We start from the raw sequence: 18,695 nt of genomic DNA, 5'->3' as shown, positions 1-18,695 counted from the left end.
AAAAATGAGATTATTAGTTATCATGAAACAACATGCATCTAGTTAAGATAGCTGATCCTCTGTTAGTCTCGTCGTTCTTTGATAATTACAAGAGGATTTACCTTCACATAATAGTGGAGTTGGTTAGCAAAAGCAACTCTAAAAAGAGAATAAAATACTCCATAATATAGCAAAAAGTAAATAGTAGAAAAAATAAAGTAGGAGAGAATGAACTGAGTTTGATATTTTTTACCAAAAAGGTAAATGACTCAGCTAGAGTGTAACGACCCAAAATGCAACATGACTCAACTACAACGGGAACGGGATAAATAGATTATTACGCAATATTTTCAACTTGATCTCACTCTCAAGAAAATAAGAATACGTTTCACATAATCATTCAGCTAATGAATCTGACTAAATAGCAGAGGCATTTACAGAGAAGAATAACAGAAACATGTTCGAGTGAGCAAATCAATCTGCGTAACAAGTAACATTTTAAAAACAATATGTATAACTCGAATTGAAGGAGAATGCAAAAAGGGCCTTCTGTCATTCAGAGAAATAGTTGTATTTCCTCTCTTTCTAGTAGAGATACAAAATAATAGACCACATCAAAATCGTAGGCAAGAAGACGGAATCTCCGGTCCAAAGCGGGAATAAGCCATACATTCTCGACGATAGATAGCCAAGCTTCTTTCTGGCTATCACGCAAATAACAGACGCACAAAACAAAAAAGTTGTTTTGACATTATCATGTATAACAAAATACAATGGAGATTTACACACTAATTGTACAAACAGGACAACTAAGAAAATGCAGGGCAAGAGAAATCAAAATCAAAGAATATCTTTTGCTAGCCTCACTGGTTTGTCTTTCAAAAATGCTATCTCGCTGTTTGCTGTGGTAAGCAGATGGTGGTCTATTTCCTCCTCTTCGCTATCTCCTGTTGCACCATTGTCGCCACCATCTTCTGCTTATAAAATTCAATGTATGCAAATAGTTATTAGGGAAATTCAGTCTGATCCACAAAAGAGCCGCAGTTGATCTAATCAAATCACATATATTCAAAAAGCCGCAGCAACGACAAGTCTATTTGACAGCTATATAACATGTCAATCCAGTTTAATTAACTTTGATAATAATAATCAGCTTGTAGTATATCAACTGTTCGGAAAACCATGTTAAGGGCTTTGACTCTTTACTTTGACCCTGTCATTAAAGATGTGGAAAAAGACTTATCCTCTACAACCTGTATTGAATCACAATATTCGAACACGCAAAGGGCCATGGACAGCATCTCTTAAAGGATCTAATCAGCCAAACATAAATTGTTACCAATTACCAAATATAATATACATGCCTAAAAACGACTACCTTTTAGCTAGGTTGTTCATCACTAATTCGAGAAAGGATTTAGAAGCTATCAAAGATATGAAAAGTAACATTTCTTTAATGAATGCTTGAACAACAGATATAATTCAAGAAATCAGATATAGTCTGGTGTTAGTGTTTCATGATTAATCATGATTAATAACGAGCTGGAGATGCAGGATTTGTCTATATATCCTAATTAATGGAGTAATTACTAATGCTGTTTATTTATTTTCATTCCCGCAGAATGGGAGTAGCCCAGGATTTTCAGACATTTGAATCTCATTACCAATAAATGATGAACTGCGTGATAAAGCTTATTTATATCATCTAGTGGAATCTTATAAAACTTGCCTGAACACATTTCAACATCAGGAAGATTTGCCACTTGAGTAGCCTGGATACTTTCTGGCAGCAGACAGTTGCAGAAAGAGCCTGAAATTAGACAATATGATGTAAGAGAGGGACGCAGGAGAGGTGTATACAGCATTTGAAAGTAAAATATAAAGGTGTTTGGCTTAAAAGAAACTTAATTGGGTTGCTTAAGATCAAAAGCTTATTACATGCAATCGTATTTAACTCTTACCCATTCGCGCCAATCGATTAACCCACCCAGGTATAGATTTTCCAGTGATTCGCTGACAAACTTCATCAGTGAAATGATTGCAATTCTTAGAAATTAGATTGTATGTATCACCATGATAGTCATTGGAGAGATGTTCCATAAATGACCTAAATTCTGAACGAGACATGTCAGTGCTTCCCACATGGATTGCACGTCTAAAGAGAAAACCAGGGCAACCTCTGGGTTCAACCTCAAACACTCCACTTGTTGGGTACTCATGAGCTCCAAATCCATATTCCAGGCCATGTGCTATTTTATAAAATTGAGAAAAAATATAACTGAAGGCAATTAATTACATCCGGAAGAGAAATTATCTAAGAGAATATCACATAAAAATGACAAAACTAACAGTTCAAGAAGTCATACAAATGACATGTCCCATCCAGTTCAAAATAAAAAAAGGCGGACAGTATTATCATTGGCATGAGCGCTAAATTCATTCAAGATAACCTCTTACGGCCCTATTCTATTATTTTGCCTATGTCATATATGACTCCTGGTTATTATGAACTCTTTGTATACATACGAAAAAAAAGGAAACAAGATTTATTCAGTTGGTTGATTGGTTAAATTATTGATGTTGCAATTTAATTAGCTAATTGAAAGATTATACTCTTATTTTATTAACACTGTTAAACATAGAGAGTAGACTGTAGAGGTAAGGATCACTTAGATGATTAGTGAATAGTTTGAGCGTATAATGAAACCACCATTATTGCTTTCCCATGTAGTTCTTTTGCATGTCTTACCGAGTGTCATTCCTTTATATGGTCTGATTACCAGAGAAAGAGATTATACTTTGATCCTTGTGCGGATCAACCCTTACTTGCTATTGACTACGTATGTAGTAGGCTAAGATAATTAGAAATATTTTTGGCCATGTAACCCTTGAACAACGGGTAAATGCGGATGTCAATAGATCTTTGACGACACAATCCACATTCCATTTTATGCTTTCATAAACCAAGCCATAAGATAACTAAGATATTAAGAGGGAAGCAAATATTGACTTGGACATGTTCTCTGATAAAAATAAAGGAATTCATGAGGATGAAGATTAATGGATTTGAAGTCTCTATCTCATAAAACATGTTGTTCATTCAAAGTACAAAATCCTTCCCTTTCATCGAAAGTTAAATAATACCTGATCAGGCATGAATTTGAATTTTAAAAGGTTTTATAATACTGATAATACATTGACCTATTTGTATCTAATTCACTCTAAATGAAACAAGTGAACTAATTATCCCACCCTGATGATGAAGCAACTATCTTAAATCACATTAAAGGAAATAATTCATGGCTTATATGTTTTTGAGGGTACAAACAAGAATCGTGGATGATTAAATATCATACTGCCTTTGTTTCAATTTCATGTCATTCTAATAATAAGGAGAAAGTTGGAAGAAATGCAAGTAAAATGGGTGTCTTATCTTAAGGTTCTAAGAAGGACACAGAGCTTTCTTTCAATTTACAGAACAAGAAGCTGAAATTCTTTAGTGCATACTGCATAGGTAAAGCACAAAAAATTACCATGTCTTTGTTCACTCCTATAGCCTACTATCTCATCTTCGTAACTACAATGCAGTGCACATGTGGAAAGTTTACAGATAAACTCTGCTTTCTGAAATTATATTTAAACTCCCCTCATGCCATGGCTCATGCCTTCTCTAGTAAACCGCACTGATACCAGAGAACTTTCGTTGTTATTTATCAACACAAAGGTCCAGGAGACAGGAAACGCCGCTTAGAATTCAAATCTATTCATGGTCACTAGCCACTGGAGATAAGATAGGAGATAATAGTAAGTCTAGGAGTTGAAGTGACATTTTCAACTACTCCCTCCGTCCCCCATTATGTGTCCCAGTTTTTCATTTTGGTTCGTCTCTTATTAATTGTCCCACTTCACTTTTACTCATTTTAGTAATGGACCTCACATTCCACTAACTCAATTTCACTCACATTTTATTATAAAACTAATATACAAAAGTAGGACCCACATACCATTAACTTTTTCAACCCACTTTCTTTTACATTTCTTAAAACTCATGCAGGGTCAAAGTGGGACACATATTGGGGGACGGGGGGAGTAATTAGGATGCTTTGGCATACAAATTGTTGGAATTTCCAAGGTTGTGAAGAATCCTATCCTATTGCACAATGCCGGCTCACTTCTCTTCATGAATAATGATAACAAAATACATGCAGATAAAGCTTGAACCATATTCTATCAGATGCATTACCACCAGATAGAAACATTATCTTGACGCGTACTTGCAGCAAGCGAAACTGCTTTGATCATATCAAACAATGCTCATTTAATCTGGAATATATTTTGTTCTTCTATTGCAATGAAATCAAGCCTACTGTGGCCTATATAGAATGAGTTTAAGTAAATTCTGCTGATATATCTCCAAACACACAACATAAAGCTAAAAAGTTAAAAACCTAAAAGGGAGTCCTTTAGAAATCAGAACCTCCTAACATGCAATTGGAAAACCAAAACATGAGAACACTCTCAGTTAGCAGTCAGGTCAAATCATTAGATACAAGCTTCATCTATAAGCCTATCATATATTTAAGGTGTTGTAAAGAATAGAGCGACGGTATCTATCAATTAACATCAGCAAAAATTACTTAAAAATATAAAATACAAGCATTTGACCTAGTCTAGCAGTGAATGTTCATTTTCTATTGTCAGTGCCCAACTAAAACAGGAAACGCAAGGTATCATATCATTACCACTTAGCTTTCACAGGAGATGAATAAATCTTTGGATAAATGTCCCAATCCATGGGAAAACTATGCCGCTACTGTTTTGGCTAAGTTAACATTGTTTCCTATTGATAGCAGATTAACCAATTAGAGAATTACCGCGTTACAAAGTATGTAGACCAATGCAAACACAGAGACATGATGAGCTGCACAGTCATTAAGCAAATAACAAAAAAATGAGGCTTGGTTGATTATACCTTCTATGCCGGAATGAAAAACCCCACATCCAACCCAATACAGGTAGTTGTTTATAGGAGTGAGATCATAAACATTTAGGTAAAGCGGCGCCAGACTTATATTCGAGTTTTTCTGCTCCCTGGGTAAACTATCTGAGCTCGTAGAAATCGGAAACAATCGCATTGTATCAATCCCCTCTACCACACCACAAATGCTCCAGATTATACGTATATCAATATGTATAACTACAATTTTTTAATAAATCTCAAGAGCTCAGCATCCTTAGAGTTCCACAATCCCTGGCGAAAGAGAAAATTAGGGATGCAATTATGTTAGGTCGTTAGCAAATTCAGTTGAATTGCAAATAAATTACACAAAAATTAGAAGTTTCATGCAATAAACAGATCAGTAATGTTGGAGAAACAGACTTCGATTCACAATCCCCCCCCCCCCAAAAAAAAAAAAAGAAATTGCGAACAATCAAAATGATTGATTAGGCGATTTGTAAGCCTAGGCTAATGTTCACGTTTCACATACCTTCAATGGAACCACGCATGCCAGTGTGTGAATACGTTATCACATACAGATGTATATCTGAAAATCTAGAGAGAATCTATAGAAGAATTGAAGGGTAATTCGTCGCAGATATGAATTCCGAATGATTACAGCTTATCAAATTCATGAAGGATAGAGAAAGAATTGATTTATTAAAAAGGTTTTTTTTAATGAAAAATGGAGGATTGATTTTGTGCTACTATTTTAATTTACACTATTATTATCTCCATTTTTCATAAAATAACAACTTTTGAAATGGCATTAATTTTAGTGTAAAAAATTAATAAAATAAAACAGATATAGAAAGAAAATATATTTAAACAAAAAAATTTAAATAGAAAATTTCTATTTTTAAAAAACAAATGGAGTAATAAATAGCAACCTTAAAGCTTCATTGTTAAATACTCCGTATTAGTAGTAGATGTTTAGATCTTATTTAAAATGCATGTTTTGGTACTAATAGTATATGGTGCAATATCTGTTTATACAATACACATACTCCCTCCGTCCACAAAAAATAGAGCACATTTGTCATTTTTTATTGTCCACGAAAAATAGAGCATATTTAAAAAAAGGAAAGTTTTCAAAAATTTATCTCTTACTTTTTTCTCTTCTCTCCTACTAATAATATGGATCTCACATTCTACTAACACTACTCCTATCTTACATTTTTTCCTTCTCTCTTACTTTACCAATTTCATATTAAAACTCGTGTCATTCAAATATGTCTTATTTTTCGTGGACGGGGGAGTATATAAAAGAGCAATTTTTGAGATATTTACAAGAATGCTATTCTAAATGAAAATTTATACTTCTCCGTACGAATTTATTTATAACTGTATTAGTTTATAAATTTATACATCTTAATAATAGGCAATTTCATATTAAAATGTGTTTCGTTTATGCATTTACTTAGGCAAAATATAATTAAGTGGGAAAGTGAAATGTTTTTTGGTTTATATGATAAATGAGGGAGTTAAAATGGTTTTGGAAGATGATCTTAATATCATTTTTCAACTTTTAACTTTAAATATCCAAAATATCCAAAATATTTTAATCAATATTTATGGGCTAATTATAGTAAAGATTTTTTTAATATTATGTTTATCATCCATAATAATTTGTATTATCTCTTACTTTTTCCCTTTATTTTTTTTATCTATCTTGCTTTATTATTTTCATTTAACTAACCAAACTTATTTTTCTTATACTCATGTCAAAAAGAAATGTCTCATTTAATAAGAAATGGAATAATACTTTCTATTGTACGGAGTAAGATTTAAATTGTAAAACTCGAGTAAAAATTTTATATATGCACTAAGCTCATCCCAAATTTCTCGACACTTTCAAATTTAAACAATGTTTTTTTTAAAAAAAATTTGCTACGTACGCAATTTATTTATAATACGGAGTATTTATTTCATTCGTTATTTGCAAAGTCAAACACATGAGTTAAAAATATATATAAAGAAAAAAATTTCTACTAGAAAAATGGTGATGACCATTCGTTCTGTGCAACTGAAATTTGTGGTTTGGTTATGGAAGCAATTTCCGTCTGCAATCGGAATCCAGTTTCTTTCTCACAACTCTCTTCCTTCTCTGCTTTCAACTACTCTAACGCCCGCCACTATCGCCTCAAACTCTCTCCTTCTTCTTCATCTCGACTGCGCTGCAGTTATAATGGCGGCAAAATTGCCGATGCGAATGATGATGAGCCGCTCACCCTTTCTCGGGCCTACGGCGTGCTCGGACTCACCCCTCAGTGCTCCTCCGCACAAATCAAAGCTGCTTTTCGAGTCAAAGTAATCATCTCCTCTTTTTCTCCATCTCCGTGATTTGCTTTTGTTATTGAGGTATGAGGTTCGGCTATTTTGTGCCTTTTCTCGATTTTCTTTTTCATTCGTTGATGTGAAAATTGCAGGTGAAGCAGTTTCATCCGGATGTGATGGGAGATTCTCAAGCATCGGATGCGATGATTCGCCTTGTGATTCAAGCATACGAGGTCATTGATTAGTATTTTGTTTCGTATTTTCATCGTTTGAGTTTATGCAGATGATTTCGTAGTATCTGATTGATTTGAGAATAAAATTGACGATGCATATTTAGGTCAATTATTGGATTGAAATGGCTCTTGTAAAATAATCAATGTGAGGATTTCCATTTATGTCTTGAGCTGTTCTGTACATTAATATACACCTACACTTGTGCTTTCTTTGATGACAAAATTGGAGTCTGCAATTTTCAGTTCCTACTATTCAGTTTTTAGGCCTTCTGCTGCAATTGTGGCATTCGCTTCTAACCAACATAATTTGCTATGTCAAACAGATTTTATCCAACTACAGCAAATCAGAAATTATTGAAAGGTAAAGGGCACACTGTAATGCTTCTCCTTCTTGTGCATTAGATTAGATCATTAGGTGATACTGTGACTTTGTTATACACTATAGGAACAAGAGTCTTCAGTTTACCATCCTCTCTAGTGTATGATATTGTGACACATCCCGTATCCATAGTTTGAAAAGAATGGAGTATGCCATAATTTCTTATTCTCGTTCGATCCATCCAACACTTCCCACGTGCAGGGAATGTATGGATCCATTTGACCAACCGGAGTGTGAGGCGTATGATGTCTTTATCAATGAGGTTCTTTGCATGGGAAAAGGTAAAAACTCTTTGATTCTTTCTTATTGATCCAATTTATATTGAGGAAAGAAAGAAAGGACTGCAATGCATATGATTTTTGGAAAATGTCACTTATACAGTGAATCCTCATAACAATGTCCTTGTTAACAAAACAATCCATATGAGATTATTTAGCAACGAGGAATTGGTTCCTTAATTTCACTCTCATTTCAAAATATGCAGGTTGTCCATATTCATGTGCAAGTACAGCCCCACATGCTTTTAGATTTTCTTCAGAAACAGGGACTGCACGCGCAACATCTCAAGGTTGGTTTGCCACCTTTACTTTTGGACCAGTATAACACTCTTGGTCGAACTTTATTCACAGACGAGAGAATGTGATTGAGTAGGAAAGGAAAGGCAACTACGGAATGGAACTATCATATTATTCTAAATTTGAGTGTGATCTATCTGTGGGGGAAGGACTAAGATCCCGTGAGATTTATGCTGATAGAATTTGTTTGTTAGGGCATGCTGGAGACTATAAAGTTCAACGTGCAGTCGGTCAGTGTCCAAGGAGTTGTATGCATTATGTCACTCCATCACAGAGAATTATTCTGGAGGAGCTTCTTGCCAGGTATATATTGCCTATATGGCTTTACCTGAATTATTCTTCCTTATGAAAAAATAGTCATTCTTTAATGGGATCAATGATATATCTTGCAGCATCCTCAACATGCCATATGATACATCAGCGGAGGCTGAGTTCCTTTACTCTCTCATTGTTAAAGCCCGATACGAGAATAATCGATATCAAAGTCCTAAGAAGAATCCCAAGGGCTCAAGCAAGCATGTAGATTGGCTCTAAACACAGCAGCTCAATGGCTAGATTAAGAAATTCAAGGAATGTCACTGTGGTTTTTAGCAGATGTGAATTCATATTGTATAAACAGTTGTTTTCTTTTTTGGGTATTGTACAGATTCTACAGAAACTTCATGTATCAATGTACCTATTTTGGATAACTTTAATGCCAATATTATAATTAACATACCTATATATCTTTATTAGTATAAAACAAGTAAAAAAGTGTTTTTTGTTTGACTTAGCTGAGAGGAACAATTAAATTTGAACTCCAAATCCCTCCTGTCATAAAATAGGAAATTGCACTCATTGATGGACTTCAATGGATAGTAAATATTTCCTCTGTCCCATTAGAAATGAAACGTTTATCTTTTTGGGTTGTTTCATTAAAAATGAAACGTTTCTAAAAATGAAAACCAGACTATTTTTTCTTCTCTATTACTTTACTCTCTCTTCATTAACTAACAAAACAATACTACATAAACTCCGGTGTCGAAAACCAAATATTTCATACTCCTTTCGTCCTATAAATATAGGCAATGGATATGACACGGGAATTAAGAAAAAATTGGTAAAGTAAGAGAGATGAGGAGAATGGTATGGTAAAGTAAGAGAAATGAGGCGAATGATAATCAAAGTAGTGTTAGTGGATAGTGAAATTGATATAACTTTCAAAAAATGGAATACAGATATTTTTGTAGGACAGATAAAAATAGAAAGTGCACATATTTTTATGGGACGAATGAAGTATTTAATAGGACGGAGGGAGTATTTAATAGGACGGAGTGATATATGTTTTACTTTTCCCAATACATCATTACTTATTTTTATTAATAAGGATAAATAAGCAATTTAGAGAATCCATAATAGCAGACGTCTAGATGGACATGCGACCGTCTAGCATGTCCGTCTAGCGGCTCGTCCGTCGCGGATGTCCGCCTATTGGTTAACGGACATCCGGGGCGGACGAGAGGTCGTCCGTCGTAAAAGGCGGACGTCCGTGCCCTTTTCCGTGTGGACGTCCGCTATTGCGGTCTTGTGACGGACGAGCGGACGGACGTCCCCATTATTCAATACTTTTTATTTATTGGTTACTATTGTTCTAGGCTATTATTGTGTAGTGAGATGTCCTTATAGCGTGGCAGTGCAGTGCAGTGAGATGTCCTTGTGACGTGACAGAAGATGTTTTTGGGATGTATGTGTGCTAGGCTATTAGGACGTCCACCATATTGTGAATGCTATAAAAGATCCACGATTTTCGCTATTTTACATACACATTTTTATGTCCAATAATATTGAATTAATACTACGACACGTGGCAGTTGACACAACATTTTTCACGAGAGATTCGTGACGGGGCAATAAAGTTGCACCCGTGGCACTGCATGACTAAGGGCATCCGCAGTGGTGCGGATGTCCCGACGGAATTCCCCGCGGAATTCCCAAAAACACCTCCTGCCACGTCATAAGGACTTTCCACTGCTCTGCCACGTCATACGGAATTTCCACTGCACAGTGGTGGAATTCCCTGGGGAATTCTAAATTAACAAATTAAACACTTTCCGGAATTAAACAATGTATGGGATTAAAAAGTTCGACACGAATACAGAGAAAATTCAACCACTTTGTTTTAAAAAAACATACTTGATTAAAAAAAGTACATTATTTTTTATTCCCCGTCGTCGGTTCCCTCGCCGTCCCCGTCGCCGCCCCCCTCGCCTTCGCTATCCGACATCGCGTCGAACCTCAAGTCACGGCGCATACTGTTGAGGAGGGGTCTAAGCTTCCGCTTGTAGTGGGGGTCGGTCGCTTGGCGCCATTCCTGCATCTCATGTAACAATGCGTCATGTGCGGCGATGCGGGCATAGGAGGGGTTCTCGGGATCCGGATCGTTTTGGGTGGGTGATGCCGATTGGGCCTCGGTGGATCCGCTGGGACTTCCCCTCGACAAACGCGCCGCGGACCTTTGCCCAATCGGGCGACGGCAGCGGGCCGAAGATGTGGGAGTGGGGAACTCTGCATCGGCGGGGGAGGGGGAGTTCAGCGGAACCAACACTGTTGTTGTGCTCTCCGGATGCACTGATCCTCGTCCGCTTCGGCCAGCCGGATTCCACACCCGCAGTGAACTTGGGTGAATCTTGCACCGCGAGATACACCTCCCAATATTTGAATTCTCCGAAGCCCTTTTCGGAGTCGGGGAACTGCTGGTGAGACAGCAGCTTCACATCCTCGGCGGACAAGCCGCTGGTTGCCGAGCGGAGGTTGTTTGTGTAAATGCCGACAATCGGCTGAACGACTTCTTCAACCGATCTCACTGTTTCCGGCATTGCTCTGAGTTGTGGAGCTTCCCCGTTGGCGGTTTGAACTGGAGGTAGCTCTGGCTAATGCGCCACCACATCCGGTCGATGTGCTGGTTCGCCCCGACGTATGGATCCTCAACCACATTGATCCACGCCTTCGCCAGCGCGACGCACTCGTCCGAGCTCCAGATGGTCCTCTTGGTCCCGCTGGACCCTCCCCCACTTCAGCAGCGTACACCGGGACGCCCCGTCCCCTGCCCCTCCCTCTTCCTGTCCTCCCCTCCTCTCTGTCGCCGGCGGATTCTCTCGGATCGGAGAAAGCCCAACTCCTCCAACGAGAACGTGTCGATGCCAGTGAACTGAGTCTCGAGAGGAGAACTCATCGGGTTGTCCGTCGATAGTAAGTCCATAAAGGGCCGATAGACGTTGTCCACCGGCGATTGGGGGACCCCCGGCCTACTCCCCCCAAAGCGCCAGACGATCCTTGCATCATCCCGGGCATCATCATCCCCTGCATCTGGGGCATATCCCCGGCATCTGGGGCATCACCTCCGGCATCTGGGGCATCATCCCATACCACTGTGGGTACATGTTGTAGTACCCCGGCATCATGTCCGATGGCATTTGAGATTGGGGCAGCATCCCCGGAATTTGGGACATCGACTAGGAAAATTGCGTACGCCTGCAGATGGGAAAATGCGGCGCCGGTGAATCGCTCGAGGCGGGAGAAGAATCACTATCGTGGTGCTCCATTGATGATTCGAAAGAAATGTATTTAGAGAGAGAGATACTCGTTAAAACAAGTTGTGTGAATGAAGTGAAGTTCAACGGGATGTATTTATAGAAAATAAAAAAAACATTTAATGCAACACACAGGAATTCAGTGCGGAATTCTGTGACAGTCCATGCAATGGCGGACGTCAGGACGGAATTCCGCGCGGAATTCCGCTAAACTCCACGGACCTGCGACGTCCTCCTCGGAATTCCGTATCCGCACCCGGTATGCACAATGGCGAACGTCCGCCACGGAATTACGGCACATCCGTGAGAATTCCGTGTTGACGTCCGCCATTGCGAATGGAATTCTGCTAAACTCCGCGGACCTGTGACGTCCTCCTCGGAATTCTGTATCCGCGGCCGGTATGCACAATGGCAGACGTCCGCCATGAAATTCCGGCACGTCCGTGGGAATTCCTCATATCCGCCATTGTGGATGTTCTAAATTGATGCTCTGCTCCACTTCGAATTTCTTCTTCAATTCAACACTCACTCACTAATTCCTCTTTCTCTCTCTACGAAGACATCAATTTCCAGCTTGATTTGGGCGCTCACACTGGGAATCAATCTCACCTGACTGGTAATGCTGCTCTTCCTTCTTCATCTTGATACTTACTCCGTTACCTGTTCTCTTAGTTTTGTGCTTTTCATTCCAACCTATCTAAAATCTAATTGCGTGACATATTTCCTAATTTATGGTGTTTGTATCTAGAATAATCATAAGGTAGGTGAAGATTAGTCTGCGAGTTTCATGAATTGATGATTGTATCTTCGAGTCCCATGAATTACCCCAGATTCCTCTATTTTTAATTTTTTTAATTTTGAAAAGTGAGACGAAATCATGTACTGTATTCAGTTAGGTGGAGATTAGGAATTGGAAGGTAGCAATTCCTCTTCTTGAGCTCAATTTCCTCAACTCATCTCGATATTCATACATGACAAGCATTTTCATAATATAAACTGTATCATACTAAGAATAAATTCTGGTAACTTGCAAGGTAGAAATGTTCCTAGAGACCAATTCAGTGTGTTTGCGCATATACCTAACTTTGAAATATCATCTAGAAAATGATCCACTATGTTTCATCAACACTGTTGCTTTATATGGTATGATAATGGATTTTGTTTGTCAATGCTAAATAATACTACTTGTAGAGTCTTATCTCTACTGAGTTACTATTTCAAACTCAAATGGTAGAATACTGAGGTTAGCACATTCTTCACAAGCACTATTAGACTTGTTGGGCGTCTCTACTAGTTCCATTTAGGATAAATTTCCTTCAGTACACAGATTATGGTGTATATAGTCCTTTTTGGTTTATTATTGCATCTAGTTAGTGAAGCCGAGATATCTAATTTTTGCAGGTTGAGAAATAGAAAGTATGCCTTATATTTTGCTGACAGATGATCAGCATTTTCTTCTATACCTGATCATGGGAGCCTATTTTGCCCCCGATCTCAAGGGAGGAAATCCCCAAAAGTCTGCTTTACAAAGGCATGCTGAAGGCCTCGCACAATACCTTGCAAATGACTTAGCAGGCTCACAGATAAACACAAGAGTAATGGAGAATGTGTATTACTATTTGCTGAGAAAAGCTGAACCATCCGCTGTTGTTAAGCAGTCTATGCTGCTTCAGTATATTCATGGTAGTATTCCGGCTGTAGTGGAAGGTTCTGAGACATACCCTCAGTTTGACGATCTCTTTCCTCCCATGCTGCACCACCGATCTCACAGTAGATATCAACACGGCACCATTGATAACATTGTCTTCGTAAGCAACCCCCAAATGAATTACCTAGAGCCATGTGATCTCGAAAGGTTTAAGAGGCTCACTGGGTTAGAAGATTTCCATCTGGATTTGGAGAGTCTAGTTCCACACAAAACAGTGGATGGCAGGGATTTAAGTAATAACAAAGTGCAAGAGACATCAGAGCTAGATGGTACAACGCCGAGCGACAATGGTCAACATCTGGATTGCATTCCGGGCACTGAGACATGTCCTGATGGTAATGAACCATCTGTTTCTACAATGCATTTTAGCTATTCTTCTTATGATGTTTAATACTTACCTCGTGGCATGCGGTTCCACAGTGATATTGCAAATCAAGGCTAGTTCCGAGCAAGAAATCGATCAGGGAATGTTATTCCTTCCCTCATGCCCTACTAAGGAAGAATGGAGCAACCTTGTTTCTTCAACTAACGGTGGTTTTGCTGTTACTGGAAGTGCTGCAAGAGGTCATCTCGGACCAGTTCTAGGACTTATCGATATTGGGGAAGCAGAGGACTCCTATCTGTTTCGTGTCTCTCTTCCCGGAGTAAAAAGGGATGCAAGTAAGTTCCAGTTTTTCTAAGGATCCATGACATTACATTCCTGGCATAATTTGAGCATTCATAGTTAATTATATGTAGCGATCAGGTAAATTATTTTGCTTGATTAAGAAAAGCCTTTGCTATCCATACATGTAAATTGTCTGATTGGTCATGTTAAATCTCTTAAATCTTGTCCCACGTCGACTAGGTGATGATCCTATCTAATCTATATAAGTGTGGATGACCCTCCCTCCGTTATGAGGCTTTTTAAGGAGGTGTGTGACTCATTTCTAATACGTCATTTAAATGCGGAAAAAGCTTGTTTGAACTTTGCTTCTTTCCCGTTGCTAATCATCATGTTCAGTTTTAGTGACAGGATTTGTTTCTCCACACTCCTGTCATGCTTATTAGCTTCAGTAACATGAAACCTAACACGATACATTGCAGAGGACTTTAGCTGTGAAGTTGAGAGTGATGGCACGGTGATCATAAAAGGAGTGACAGTGACCGGCGAAAGAACAGTGGAGAAATGGTCTCAAGTATTTGAGATGCGAAGTCAGAATCTTTGCCCGCCAGGCCCCTTCTGCATCTCTTTCAAGCTGCCTGGCCCAGTTGACCCTCAGCAATTCCACGGGACTTTTGCCACAGACGGGATTCTTGAGGGGATAGCACTGAAAGCAAGGAGATACGCTACCTAGATTGACTCGAGTCTTCTCTCCTCATCACCAGCTTCCGTATATATGACTTGTGGATTGCCATTTTAGGAAGCCATCAAAACGGTTCTCTGATCATTTCGCAATCTTGGATCGATGTTTTCCGCCCCTACCCTAACCCATATCTTACTTGGACAACCCTTGCTTGAATCTTATTTGACTGTGTCTGCATTTCTTTTAGTTGTGGGGATTTCATATTCTATTGTACGACAACGGCAATGAGTCCAGTTGCATCGCCAAATTCGCTTATTTTTTGTGTTATCAAAGATCACGTATAGTGCTGGTGTGTGATGCAGTCAATCCATGAAAAGCAAAGACAAATCACATAACGTTAAACTATAACCTTGCAACTCCACAAACAGTTATGTAGCATATAATATTTATATATAACTTTTGTTGACATAAATAACAGCATATCGAACTAGCTCAGCTCAAGCTGCGGATACGCCATTACATGACTACCTATATGCTTGTGGCAAACGCATAACCGCTCATCACTATTTTGTCCCCGTCTTCGGCATCACATGCCAATGCAACGCAACGTTAAGTTAAACTCTTTGCCCCGCAGATTGCTCCCCTGCGAACAAGTGAAGTTTCTAAATATTGCGGATAGAGTAGTACCAAACAAGACAACCCGCCAAATAAATCATCACTCACTTGATCAACAAACCGATGTTTGTTAGATGTATTGATCCAAAACTTTGCATGCTCTCTGGAAGGTATTATACCGTCCCATTGGGAGATCTGTGATAGTAAACTCAAATTCATTAGCAAAGCACATCAACACAGATTTTAAATAAGGAACATATGAAACACTTGATTGTGAATAAAGAATGACATCAACCACCAAGTATACTACCTTCAAGATTTCATATGGAACTCAATACAGGTCATAAAATCTAGCTCATACAGATTATTGTGATTTGTGAATGAGAAATCCAGATTGTAGATTGATCTGGATGCAATTCATTAAAGAATGGCAACATGTGTTATTGAAAGGGCATATATTAACTTCTATAAGCAAAGAAAAAAGAACCCTACTCAGATTCAACTTCAGTTATTTTGTTAGTTCATCAGAACTTTAATAAAAAAGAGGAACCAAATATGGCCGAGGTCTTGAGGAGTTCATGCATCGATCGAAAGAAGCACGTGTTCTACATGACATCATAATCATTATGTGTAGCACATCACACATACAACCAACCACATTTTGTTTTTGGTTGGGAAAAAGGATGAGCTGCACAAGTTTCGTATGGAGAAGCAACTTTTGGAAAATTAAACCATAGACTAACATTGGGAAAAAGACACACTACATCAAAATAACAATGTTGCATGCATCAAAAGAAAAAATAGAAGTATTACTATAAGCACATCCACTTTAACAAGAATTGGATGACAACTGATACTAGAAATAATTGTGTAAAAATACTCAGGCAAAAGGCACATGATATACCAATACCATGGGAAAATAATGGAACTATGTGTATAGCTGGATTTATGGATCCACAAACCTGGTTAAGTGCATTTTTGGGGGTTCCATACAAACACCTGCAAAATATTTGAAGATTAAGTAGTGGAAACTTATTTTGTTACTCCGTTTGATTCTTAAATCTTGCCAATAAATAGAAGCTGCAAAGTAAACACCCTTTCAAGTTCAAAATTACATACAGTGGCATGATTATACAGATAGATTCTAGATTAGTTACATTTCCATAGTAAAACATTTTTGGATAATCATAACACAATTGGTTTCATGATGTTCCATTTTTGTGCCACTGAACACTGGGTTGACCACATCTATTATTATGCTTGCAATCTGAATTCTATGAGGCACTGAAACATAAAATATGAATAGCAACACAACATCAGAGAACAATATGACGAAAAGCAAACAAGTTCAACAATAAAAGAGTTCAAAAAAACCTCTTCTGGAAACTGAAAAAATACCAAGATCATAGCATACTCAGAAAACACTACAGTAATGTAGAGACTAAACTGTGTGATCATGCTAACATACCTGCTTCGTGTTCCACGTGAACAATGACTCTAAATTTGCTGATATATTCAGTGACAGGCTAACCTGCATAATGTAAAAAACTCATTGGGCAATTATGTATACTTCCATCCAGAATCACTTTCGCTTTGCTGCTTCGCAAAATCGGAAAATCAGATGCCCACAACTTTGTGCGTAAGACTGTAAGTTGAAATTAATTTGTGTTATTTAGTGCATCAATAATAAGGGCACAAACTTTGAAATGGGTCATGTGCTTGCTATGTCAATTGAGAACACAGGCAACAAATCCCCTAGAGTAGATAGGAAAAGAACTGAAAATGAAAAAAAAATAAAAAATAAAGAGGAAATCCATAAGAAAGAAAGAAAAAAAGCAGTTCAGAAGCAGCGAGATAGATATTTTCCATACGTTCTACATACTCTGAGAAGTTCAGTTCATAATCAGATAAATAACGAAAGCGTGGATCTCATTATATCATTTTCCTTATTTCTCTTACTTGACTATTTATGCATTTATTCTCATGCTGTCCCAAATGTCGGAGTGTCCCTATTTTTATGGGACGGAGAAAATACTAGTTTTCATCAAACATGATATTGATAACAGTAAAATTATACTCCATCCGTTTTATACTAGTAGAGTCATTTTGTCATTTTAGTACGTTCCACAGTAGTACAGTCATTTCCATTTTTAGTAAAAATCAACACATTTCTTCTAACTTACTTTACTCTTTCTTCTTTTCTCTACATTTTTTTCATTTTCTACTTTATTCTTATTTTACTTAACTCAGTTAACATAATTTTTCTTAAATCGTGTGCTGAAAAAAACGTCTCCACTACTATGGAACAAAAGGAGTGGTATATATTAAAGCATCCACTCTACGAAGAGCCAACTTTTAATTATTTATGGGCTCTAAACCACTTTTAACTATTTTTTATTTCATCTCTTAACTTAGAGACATCACATACAACAATACATCTCATCTCTTAACAATTCATGGGTCCCACTATTCTATTCTTAATTTAAAAATACAATAAATAAAAACATTTCATTTATAAAACCAGAAAATGACATTACAAATTCCTAAAACTTAAAAGTAACTATTACATAATTAAAATCCTAGAAATTATAAGTTAAATCCTAGAAATGATAAATTACATAATTTAAATCCTACAAATTAAAAACGGTTGCTGTACACAACCGGCATACCCAATTGACGTTGGAGGGTTTCAATCATCTGGTCATGCACAACTTATATATTGTTGGGAATTATCAGTGTTCAGTGTCTGATTTAAAATAAATATTAAATATAAAGAGTAAAATATCCATTATGAGAAAATGGTCAAAAAGGTCGAAAATATTAAAAAAAAATACTTCAAATATAGTTAAATCTTTGTCCAAATGACCCCTAATATCGAAAATGCACAAAACTTATTGTCTAGGGACTTTTTACATGGTTCACTCTTTATAAAATCTTCCATATGATAACTACGATCTCATATTGGAGTATAAGTTATCAACCAAACTAATTATAATAAGTTGATAGAGCTTACATACTTGAAGATATCGGCGTTGCTGTTTTATATACCTATTAGTATGACGCAAGAAAGAAGTT

General features: G+C 37.5%; 3 protein-coding genes and 1 long non-coding RNA gene across 4 annotated transcripts; 2 read left to right on the top strand and 2 right to left on the bottom strand.

Moving 5' to 3' along the window:
• Positions 1 to 502: 502 nt before the first annotated feature.
• LOC121776210 (deSI-like protein At4g17486) lies at positions 503 to 5,659 on the bottom strand. The gene is made up of 5 exons (XM_042173367.1): positions 5,469 to 5,659; positions 4,952 to 5,230; positions 1,941 to 2,228; positions 1,709 to 1,789; positions 503 to 953 (listed from the first exon to the last, which is right to left on the bottom strand). Exons 2-5 carry the CDS (start codon positions 5,112 to 5,114, stop codon positions 820 to 822), a joined length of 666 nt encoding a protein of 221 aa, XP_042029301.1. The 5' UTR covers positions 5,115 to 5,230; positions 5,469 to 5,659; the 3' UTR covers positions 503 to 819.
• A 1,311-nt stretch (positions 5,660 to 6,970) lies between these two features.
• On the top strand, positions 6,971 to 9,159 carry LOC121775911. The gene is made up of 7 exons (XM_042172998.1): positions 6,971 to 7,288; positions 7,408 to 7,488; positions 7,812 to 7,849; positions 8,069 to 8,148; positions 8,352 to 8,435; positions 8,637 to 8,745; positions 8,835 to 9,159. Exons 1-7 carry the CDS (start codon positions 7,025 to 7,027, stop codon positions 8,974 to 8,976), a joined length of 798 nt encoding a protein of 265 aa, XP_042028932.1. The 5' UTR covers positions 6,971 to 7,024; the 3' UTR covers positions 8,977 to 9,159.
• Positions 9,160 to 12,471: 3,312 nt separating this feature from the next.
• LOC121777863 (increased DNA methylation 2-like) lies at positions 12,472 to 15,320 on the top strand. Its single transcript, XM_042175207.1, has 4 exons — positions 12,472 to 12,627; positions 13,413 to 14,054; positions 14,140 to 14,379; positions 14,806 to 15,320. The coding sequence occupies exons 2-4, from the start codon at positions 13,430 to 13,432 to the stop codon at positions 15,054 to 15,056; spliced, it is 1,116 nt and encodes a 371-aa protein (XP_042031141.1). The 5' UTR covers positions 12,472 to 12,627; positions 13,413 to 13,429; the 3' UTR covers positions 15,057 to 15,320.
• Positions 15,321 to 15,576: 256 nt separating this feature from the next.
• Positions 15,577 to 17,201, bottom strand: LOC121777105. Its single transcript, XR_006045367.1, has 4 exons — positions 17,089 to 17,201; positions 16,583 to 16,619; positions 15,729 to 15,815; positions 15,577 to 15,648 (listed from the first exon to the last, which is right to left on the bottom strand). It is a non-coding gene; the product is annotated as an uncharacterized LOC121777105 (long non-coding RNA).
• Positions 17,202 to 18,695: the final 1,494 nt, after the last annotated feature.

The sequence above is a fragment of the Salvia splendens genome, chromosome 18 (assembly GCF_004379255.2).
Source record: "Salvia splendens isolate huo1 chromosome 18, SspV2, whole genome shotgun sequence".
In the NCBI taxonomy this organism is placed as follows: domain Eukaryota; kingdom Viridiplantae; phylum Streptophyta; class Magnoliopsida; order Lamiales; family Lamiaceae; genus Salvia; species Salvia splendens.
The sequence above is the reverse complement of the archived record's forward strand: the minus strand, read 5'-3'. Positions and strand labels throughout refer to the sequence as shown.

What these genes read in the sequence shown, in the direction of transcription:
- LOC121777863 (XM_042175207.1), top strand. Translation starts at nt 13,430, where the DNA reads ATGCCTTATATTTTGCTGACAGATGATCAGCATTTTCTTCTATACCTG. An exon ending in CACTGAGACATGTCCTGATG is followed by an intron (nt 14,055 to 14,139) that starts GTAATGAACCAT and finishes GCGGTTCCACAG; the next exon opens with TGATATTGCAAATCAAGGCT. An exon ending in CGGAGTAAAAAGGGATGCAA is followed by an intron (nt 14,380 to 14,805) that starts GTAAGTTCCAGT and finishes GATACATTGCAG; the next exon opens with AGGACTTTAGCTGTGAAGTT.
- LOC121775911 (XM_042172998.1), top strand. Translation starts at nt 7,025, where the DNA reads ATGGAAGCAATTTCCGTCTGCAATCGGAATCCAGTTTCTTTCTCACAA. An exon ending in AAGCTGCTTTTCGAGTCAAA is followed by an intron (nt 7,289 to 7,407) that starts GTAATCATCTCC and finishes TGAAAATTGCAG; the next exon opens with GTGAAGCAGTTTCATCCGGA. An exon ending in GGTTCTTTGCATGGGAAAAG is followed by an intron (nt 8,149 to 8,351) that starts GTAAAAACTCTT and finishes CAAAATATGCAG; the next exon opens with GTTGTCCATATTCATGTGCA.
- LOC121776210 (XM_042173367.1), bottom strand. Translation starts at nt 5,114, where the DNA reads ATGCGATTGTTTCCGATTTCTACGAGCTCAGATAGTTTACCCAGGGAG. An exon ending in TTTTCATTCCGGCATAGAAG is followed by an intron (nt 2,229 to 4,951) that starts GTATAATCAACC and finishes TTTATAAAATAG; the next exon opens with CACATGGCCTGGAATATGGA. An exon ending in TGATGTTGAAATGTGTTCAG is followed by an intron (nt 954 to 1,708) that starts GCAAGTTTTATA and finishes TTTTATAAGCAG; the next exon opens with AAGATGGTGGCGACAATGGT.